Source organism: Zosterops lateralis (genome assembly GCF_965231275.1).
Source record: "Zosterops lateralis genome assembly, chromosome: 5".
Lineage (NCBI taxonomy): Eukaryota > Metazoa > Chordata > Aves > Passeriformes > Zosteropidae > Zosterops > Zosterops lateralis.
The window spans coordinates 72702497-72712320 of record NC_139766.1 but is presented as its reverse complement, the minus strand read 5'-3'; the positions used below and the strand labels follow the sequence as shown (position 1 = coordinate 72712320).

Sequence of the window (9824 nt, the reverse complement as noted above, 5' to 3'; positions counted from 1 at the left end):
AATGGCTCAGCCATGGAACTTGTGTCACATCCTGTGGGTTACGCAGACAAGGATTTTTTTGGGGAGAATCTCTAGCTGAATTTGCTGATGAACTCAGCTTTGCAGCCTATTACCACTACTCTTTATTAACAGAGTCCTGTTGCTGCTGTATGTGTTCTTGACCATTTTCATTCTTACTCAGCTCACCCAAGAGTAAAATCAATACAAGGAGCTTTCAAAAAAACCTGTTCCAGTAAACAACTGCAGGAAGGGGCACACACCACATTGTAGTTCTGTCCAGAAGTGCAGAGCTCAGTCCACAGCAGTGGCATTGGGAATCATACACGACCTTTCTGCAGGAAGGCTTTAAGGAGTTACACTGGACCAAAGGAATTCAAAATAACACATGACCCACAGATATTTAATCAGTTGGGCACAGCAAGATGATTTGGCACCAAATACAACTAACTTAAAACACTTTTAAGAGAGCCACATTTTGTGCTTACAGCTACAAAATAATTCAGCAGCAGCAGCACACTGCTTATAACGAGTAAATGAAAGCCTACACATGAACACCTCACAATGCAGTGTTGAAGAGACCTGCAAAGACACTGTTACCAGGTTCATTTATTTAACAATTCCAAGGATTTTATGATATACATCAGCTTCACAAAAAAAGTTAAAAGTTCTTGCTTTAGTAGTACACAAAAAAAGCTTTAGAAACTCCAAGTCTAACAAGAAATGGAAGTGTAGTTCAGGCAAGTGCACTTAAAAGCTGAATGCCAGCAATTTAAAAATAATATTTATGCTCTTTAATACTAGGTGCTGCCTCAGTCACAACTTCAGCCATAAATACAATCTCCTTGATTTCCTTTCAAAATAAGCACTGTGGAACAGTAACACAGCAGCCACCATTGGTGCTTAACTCCTATTCACTCAAGTCACAAACATGATTGTGGCTGCTGGGTTACCAAAACCACAGCACCTCCAAGGGGTCTGTGATGTGTGCGAGCATGTGTATATTTTATATATACTTCTCATATATAAAAATACACGAGATAGTATAAAAAACTCCAGATAAACTCTTACAGTAGCAAATATATCAACTTATTTTCACAGTACTCGGTTTTACTAACTGGGACACCCAGAGTGATTATAAGCTTTTTCCTCCAACACTGGTGCTCACAGAGCCCCCCACCACACACAGGGCAGCCAAAGCATTAATTATATTAATTACACACCTCAGAGCCCATTGAGTCCACAAACACAACTATCTGTTTTTTCTTTCACCACAACCACTAAGGGCTTCTTAGTACTTTGGGAGAGACGCTGATCCTAGGAGGCCTGTGCTTCAGTCCCTCAGCATGCTGAAGGAGAAGCTGTAATAATCCATTGCGATTTCTGTCTGGAAGGGAAGCGTCAACCCCTTACCTTGCCCTCTTGCTACCACAGGCAGCACTTATGTGTCTACTGCAGCAAGGGCTTTCCTGGTTTCAAGTAAGGTCACGTTGCACTCCACACACCTTGAAAAAAGTCAAAGGATATCCCATTCCCTGACAGTCACACATTTCACCTCCTCTGAATAGTGGATAGTGGCCTGAAAATTACCCTAAACTTGGGTTCAGTTGTGCATAAACTACATACCCCAGGCAATGTCAGTTTAGCAGGGTGCACCAATCTCACATTGACCATGAGAAAGGATAAAAAAACTCTAAAATGCTACATTTAAGCAAAAACCTGATTGGTTCTCCAGTGTGAAGAACCAGGTTTGTTAAGGCCATTAGGAGGCAAATATGGGCCATAACTCATGCCAGCTCTAGAGTCACTGGAGTCTGTAGTTTGCCTTTGCTTTCCCTCTCCCTTCAGCTTTGCTGTGCTGCAATATAATTACATACAGACCCTCTGCCAAAACCCCCTGCAGCCCTCATTATTAATCAACAATACATGAACACGTCTCCTGTTTTTAATTTACCTGATCACTTCTGCCCACACTGGGCCTGCCGGTGCCCAGCCTCCTCCCTGTATGTCAAACAGCCCCCACTCCTCCTCCCAGGCCCTGGAGCCAAGCCCCAGAGCCATGTGCATTGTTAACCCTTCTCGTTGCTTTCCAACTGGGAAGGCAGCAACAGCGTGGCTTTGGTGAGGACCAGCCACATTTAGGACCACAGTTTTAATCTCATTTTGTGTCCACCCCACTGCCCCATTTATCATCTCACTCTGTTCCAAGAGCTCTTCAGGCAGGTTACAGCTCTGACGGACATGGAGAAAGGCAGCTCATAAACATGTACAGAGAAAAAAAGATAAAAAGACGATTAACCTGAGTGTCAGAAATGCTACAATTACTAGCATGTGCTTCTTGCAGCCTTTGGCACCAAACAGGTGAGAAGAGCAGTAATAAAGCCCATAAAGTCCTGTGTGGAAACATTTCTACTCAATCTCCTAAGGGCTTAACTTCTAAGCCTGGAAAAGGCACACTGAAGCAGGCACAGCTGGAATATTCCACTTACATCCTGTGAGAAATGAAACTGAGGAAGATGAAGGTAGCTATCTATACACCATCACTAAGAGCTACATTCGGATTCCAGGGATAAGGGAAACAATCTCACATACATCCTAGGGGGCATTTTATCAAACTGATCCCAAAGAGCCACATGATTTGCCTTCAATGTGTTTTCAGTGACTATTGTAAGGACCAAATCCCACCTCTCAGAGATCTCAGATCTCCTGTATAGCCAGCAAGAGGCGTCAGGGGGGAAAAGCTCACATCCCTGAATATTTCACTTCACATGTGATGGGGGGACATGAGGACACCCAGTCACAAACAGTGATGTGCAAACACCCAGAACAGAAATGTAAGACAACCCGAGGAATCACCTCCTTCCCATGAGGATGGCCATGGAACCCAGGCATGGGCTGTCCTGAGGGACACTGTCTCTGCAGATGGTGTCCGTGGTTTGGGACAAGCTGTGAGGCAGCAGAGCTGTCCTGCCTACACACACCACCAGCTTCTGCAGCAAGGAAGCAAACCCTGTGCTCAGCACTGTTCACACCTCCTCCCATCAACCGAGGTACCTCCCAGAGTTCCTCAGCCTCTGAGGTCCTGGGTAGCAGGGCAGGGGTCCTGCCTGAAAGGCTCCGTGGGGTGAAATGCAGCTCAGTGGTCTGGCAGCCACCAGCTCCTGCTGGAACACAGCCTGGGCAGAAAGCATCTCCAAAGCTCAGTGCATTTAGCAAACCTTAAAAGAGCATTAGGTTACAGTCATTTCATAAAACTGTTGCAGTACAAAACCAACACATCTGAGTGAATACACATTTTCTTTGCAATAAAAATCCAAGAGGAAAACAGACACAAATCCCAGTTTGTAATCAAATCAATCCAACAGTTGTACCTCACAGTCAACTCTGCAAGTCATCTGAAACACTCCATATGTGCCCAAGGACAGCCACTCTCACAGTGTGAGGAGTCTCCTAAGTGCTGCAATCCCAGTCATGTCCCTGCTGGCTCACTCCCCTACATATTCAGGCTTCTCACAGATCAGTAAATCATCTACTTCTTTAGTTTTGACTCTACATTACCAGTTTGCTATTTTACATTAATGGCACTTACTACAGAAAAAAAAATTAAAATTGACCATTAGGCACACAAAAAAATAATCTTTCATCTCTGCAGCTGCATAGATGTCTGTAAGGTTCCAAGCCATAGCTGTGCTCTGGAATTCTGGGCCACAGCCCCTTGAGGATGTGGCTGCTTTATTCTTATGATTAATAAAGGTAGCTTTCACCTAGGAAGCAAAGACTTGGCCATTTCCAGCACATAATCTGGATATCAGTATGTCTTGGTTCTTAGGTCTGCTGAGACACGATGAAGCACCACAGTTCACCAGCCGCCTGTACATATGGAAAACACTTTCCACGTGCTCCCTGCCTCTTCCACTCCACTGGGGCACATGGCAGAGGAATGAAAAGGCAACACCAAACTGCACAATGACAGTATGTCCCAGGGCCCCAAGTCAATAACAGGGATTCATATCCAATTCTTCATTTCATTCCAGGAACTATCTGCCATAAGGAAACAACATTCCTGATTTTATTTTTTTTTTCTCAAAAAGACCCAAATCAGAATTAGCCATTATTTGCAATTCCATCACACACGCAGGCCACTGCCTCCTCAACCTGAACAAGCTGTACAACCCAGGCCCCTGGCATTTTAACCACATAACTTACTCCACTAAATCTTTATTAAGGGACTTGGAGAGGTGGAGTGGAGGGAACCCATTGGAAGCCTCTACTGTTTAGAAGGGAACGGAGCTGCTCCAAAGGGATCTAACTCCAGTGCCTGCTGTGGTTGGCTCTGTGCGCTCTGCATGACCAGCTCTGTGAAGGGCACCGCACCAAAGTCATCTGTTTTTAGCCCATCCCCACCGTGAACAGCCCCATGCAAGGAGCAGTGCCTCGGCCTGCCTGCCACAACTACTGCACCATGGTCCCCATGGCTGTCCCCAAAGCCCTGGTGCTGGGCATGGCGCATCAGGTTCGGCGGGTGGAAGGGTTTGGCTCCGAAAGGATCCAGTAGAGTCTCGTCTGTCTGTAGAGGGTTGGCTCGATCCTTGCTGTCAGACAAGGCCATGCTGATGTTCTCCTTGGAGTCCGAGATGGTCAGGAACTCATTGCTGCTCTGGGAGTCCCTGCGGCCGGCCTTCCTGTGCCGGCGGGCACGCTCCGGGGTGCGGTAGCTGGGCTTCAGCCCCTTCTTTGTGGTGGTAGGGGTGCCGTGATGGCGCTTTCCATTGTTCTTGGACACCTCCTGCTTCATGCGCCTCTGGCGGGAAGACAGTTTCTGCAGGTTCCGCTGCTGCTTCACCTTCTGATGCTGCTGGCTCCCTGTGATCTCCTCAAAGGGAACCAGCCCAAACAGGTCCTCTCTACTCCCAGCAGAATTGGGGAGAAGGGATGGCTGAAATGGAGTGCAACCAAAGATATCCACACCCCGCGGAGAGGTGAGGGAGAGCAGAGGCTCCATCCCTGGCCCCTGCCCATCTTGCTGGGGCACCTTTTTGCTGAAAGGAGCTTTTATGAAAACATCAAAGTCATCCTGCTCTTGGCTTAGGTTGGGAAAAGCCACCTGAGAAGAAACATTTTTGTCTATCTTCTCTCTTGCCTGAGGCTGCAGAGTGAAAAAGGGCACAGCTCCAAACATATCAAATGCTTGGCCAGAGTTGATCAGAGTGCTTGGCACCTCAGGCGAGGACACAGGCACTGAACTGTGCTCTGTGATTTCACTGCTGCCTGTACCATCTCTGAACCGAGTGCTCAGGAGCCCTTCCACACATTTTTGCTTGCTTTGGTCACAATCAGAATCAGAGCTCTGCTTTTCTTCCTCCTCTTCTTCCACCTCTTCTTCAGAATCCATGAGGAGAGGTCGGTGGCCTAAGTTCTCTGGTTCTGTATCATTGTCATCATTGAAGTCTCCATTCTCTCCATGCAAGACTTCCTCATCCTCCTGTTCTTCTTCTTCCTCACTGCTCTTGGAAGAAGGAGGATCAGATTCAAAATCACTCTCTGACTCCTCACATTTTGTGACATGTCCCTCTGCAGTTTTCCTCCCTGCCCGGGGATCTCTAAAAGCATGGCTCACTTTTCCAGCCTTTGTTGGAGTCCCCAAGTTATTTCCTTGATTGCTGGCTGAATTATCCACTTGTTTTCCAGGGGAACCTGCAGGTCCAAAGAAAAAAGCAAATGAGAACTTAAAACATACAACAGCAAAACTTACTCCAGACACTCCACAGCTACACATCCCATGAGATGATGTAAACATATATCCTGTACTTAGGGAGGGAAGTGAGCTAAAAATCAGATCTGACATTTTAAACAACACTGAGATAATCAACAGACAGAGCTGCCAGCTTTATTTCTAAAGCAGAAGGTGTCTGGAAATACAGTACTATTATTTAGGGGACATACAGAAGGGCTAATGGACACGGCTGATCTCTAGAGATAGCTTTTCAAACCCCATCATTATACAGCCAGTCTTCTCCAGGAAAATAGAAGGCAGCAGAATTTAAACACTTTCATTTTCTATATTATATTTTTTTAAGCAGACAAACTATTTTTTGATGTGCTTCTGCTTTGATAGTCTGCTCTGACAAACAATCCTCTAGTCACGAGAACAGCTCCTTCTAACTTCTGCAGCAACTGAGGCACAACAGCTCCTGCTTTTCCTCAAGTTTGAGAGCAATGCTTTCTGCTTTGTGTCTAAACCTGTCAGCTCAATTTCTCTATAGCAAGGAAATTTACCTACTCGTTTTCCTCTGCCAGCTTTATCCCCACTATTCACTGACAACTAGAACTGAAAGAACAATTCACTGATGAGTCTTTTGTGGTGTAGCTGCTTTGGGAACACTGGAAGCAGTAAAAAATTTGCAGCAGTACAAAAAAAGAGATGGCAAGAGCAGGCAGAGGATGGGAGGCTGCACAGTAGCACTGGCACCACTCCCCAGAGCAGGGGAGGCTGCACAGTGGCACTGGTACCTCTCTCATCACTAAGCAATTCCAGTTTCTCCCTGTGTCAGAGCCCCGTGATGTGGGTGATGTTTTCAGGAGTGTAACTGACTTGGATTTCTACAAGAAGAGAAGGACCAGGAGGAAAATCAAAATACTCAAATCTCCACTGGAAAAAGCACATTTTCCATTGAAATATCCTCTTGGCCACAGATAGGGTGCATAATGTTACATGTAACACCAGCAATAGCAGCGAGAATTCACCTCCTGGCAGGCACAGAGCCATTGCCCAAAGCCTGTGTGCCACTCAGCCCAGAGAGGCTGTCACAGGCATTCTGGCACTGGGGATGAGCTTCTCACATCTCCAGCACCTGACACCAGCTGGGGCCAGGGATGCTCCTGTTCAAGCAGTTACTAGAGAACTCTACCCACAGCATTGCACTGGACCACTGACCTCACAAAAACAAAATTGATGTCTTCCACTTAGGGCTTTGTTACACAAACACTGACATTTAACCCTTTCCATGTGTTCAAAGGATTGAAAAAGCTAGGGATGGCTATATACATCCACTATTTCTCCAAAAGTAATCTTCAGCCAGAATCCAGCTCATAACTCTTGTTCTTGCAACATATAAAATATTTTCTCAGCTAATTTCTTCTTTCACAAGGAAACAAGCATGCAACTTCCAGGCCAAGTCAGATTCTTTTCTTTCTATGCTCCAGTTTACAAGAGCCATTTCTTCCAATTTTAAAGGGAATTAACGGCGATTTTCTCATCCATCAGCTCCCTCACTCCTTTGCAGTTACACTTAAAATAACAAAAATTCAGCAGCAATACAATTTATGTAAGGATTTAAAAACAAGATAACCAGAATGACTAAAAACATCAGGTGATTAGGATTTTGAGCTGTTTCTTCTTGCCTTCTGGTGTCAGACTGCTTCTTATCTACTGTAATTTTAAATGCTACATATTTGCTTTACCCACTAAATTAGAATCTGGATTATTCTGCTGCTTACTTTAGATTTCCCAAAGGTACAGCCTTCACATTGCGCTATATAACCCCCCAGCCTCCAAATCCTGCTGTTTCCAATATTTACTGGAACACTAATGTTAGCATAAATGCAAATAGATTTAAAAGAAAAAGGGACTACTTCTAGGTTAGATATTTTAACATCACTCACACAACAAAAGGCCCAAAACCTTTTTTCTATTCCCATATTCACAAGAGTTTACAGTCCCACAAAATGGTTAGACCTTTGCACTTAATCTCAACACACAGTAAACAACTAATAAAGCAATTTTTTTTCAAGGAAGAACTGAATCATGGTGTTATCTAATATACCTGACTTCCCAAAAGGTTTAAATATTACTTGTTAAGTACTGCTATAGTCAGAGTCCCTAGAAAACAAACTGTAAAAGGTAGTGAGGAGACAGAACACTCAACCTCTACCAAGAGCAGCTGAGCTGCTTAAGAGGCTGTCTGAGGCACAGGAGGTGCAGCTCTCAGCCTCAGACCCCTCCAGACAGATGGGACAGCAAGGAGGACGTTTCCCACCACGCACTCCATGCACTGGCACCCCGGCTGCTCCAGTATCCCAACAGACCCACCTGTTGTTCAGAATTGTGATTCTTGCTGGCAATACAAATGATCTTGGGAATCAGGCACCAAGACAACCCAGCCTTTTTACCCTAAGGTTTCCTCTCTTCAGTCTAACAAGTACAATCTTCAGAGGAACTCAGATGAAGCCAGGAACAATTCATCTCTTGCTTGGAGACATGCATCCACAACAACCCAGAAGCCAGGTGTTTTCCCCATGTACTTGGAACTCTGAACCACACTTCAAGGAAATGCTGAGCACCTTCCTGGCTGACAGAGGCAGACACAGGGGAAGTGCTTGAACAGCTAGCAAGAATACTGAAAGTTTGATGTACGTGTTGATTTTTACTTTGCCCGTGGCAGTCTGTCCTGGCCCCGGTCATTTCTGTGGGCTCTTGCTCTACTGAGGGCAATGCCACAGCACACTGGATATAGCACACACCAGCCTTAGTGCTGGCAGGAATGTGGAAAAGCAAACAGGAAAGGGAAGCTTAGGGTGTGGATTTGTAAACATCTGTCCCTTCATGTGAGAAAACACGGTCCAAAATATCCTAATGCTGAGGCCAGTTTTTCCGTTCTAACACCATCACAGCAGTCAATAACTGCATCTCAGCTCAGCAGTGGTTTCTGAAGGTGGCTTCCAAATTTCTAGCTCTTCAGCTGAGGCTCTTCCTTCTTCAGGACCTTTGCCAGTTAACCAATGTGACTTGCTTATTGCAGCAGGAAACCAGGGTCTAGGTTTTATGTACAAACTGGGAATTACCCAACAGTGACTAGAAACTCAAAACCTCCACTAAGAGCTCACTATTACCAGAGTTGCAGAGGCAGCACTCATGACCCTACATTGACAGTCACCTGTCAATGGAAAGCAGGCAGCTCACAACAGATGACATTGTGATAAGCAATTGCTCCCAATATGTGGGTTTGAAGAAAACATTTTTACTCCAAGGAGTATTTTCAGAATGGTCACATCACTGCTCTCACACTGCAGTGTGTCAAGAAAGAACAAGTATCTTCCTTTACCCTTCTGTGTGTTTTCAGGTTAGCCACCTGCTCCAAGCAGAAACTACTCTAAGACACTCACCTTGCACACTTTTAGCCCTACCTGGCCAACCTTGAGGGAACCATCTCTGCACCCACCTTTGCAGCTGCAGTGGCTTCAGGTTAGCCCCAGGAACAGGGATAAAACTGCATCAGACAAGAATCAAAGCCAAACTGAAGAAACAAAAATATCCTCCCTAGAACTATAATTTTTTAAATTAAGATAGAAATACTTCAGTCTTCTACACTACAGTTGCCCCTGTTTCTTTCACTGCTAATTAAGTTAGGAAATGAAATAAAGAGTACTATACACAGAAACAATCCCCCAAAAGGGAAAAGCCCCTGCTTAATGACAATTGAATGCTCTGGCCAAACAGATTTCCAGACTGAAGTGTTGTGTCATGTTGATTTCATGCACTCTTGTCAGGCTACACTGCTGCAGAGATGTTTGGATACACATTTATACAGCAGTGCTGCACACTGGTCTGCAACATCTGCTTGCAATGTGCAGCTCAGATTACCACACTTCTAATCAGGTTTGTAGCTTGTAGGGAACAATTGTTCTTTGCTCAAATGTGAGCCAGGTGGAACATCTTTAATCATATAAGAAGATCCCAATCTTCAAGGAAATTTTCTGTTCCGATGTTCTTTTTCGAGACACAAGATTATAAGAGGATGAATTCCCTCTAACAACTGCAGTAATTACAT

At 45.0% G+C, this 9824-nt stretch overlaps 1 protein-coding gene across 2 annotated transcripts in view; it reads right to left on the bottom strand.

Moving 5' to 3' along the window:
- Positions 1 to 4259: 4259 nt before the first annotated feature.
- The window catches only part of BMP2K (BMP2 inducible kinase), a 136662-nt gene continuing 131097 nt past the window's right edge, over positions 4260 to 9824 (bottom strand). For both annotated transcript variants that reach the window (XM_083861582.1, XM_083861581.1), the window contains one exon: positions 4260 to 5691. In XM_083861582.1, the coding sequence (XP_083717708.1) occupies positions 4265 to 5691 (1427 nt within the window). In that variant the 3' untranslated portion in view covers positions 4260 to 4264. The remainder of the gene's footprint in view (positions 5692 to 9824) is intronic.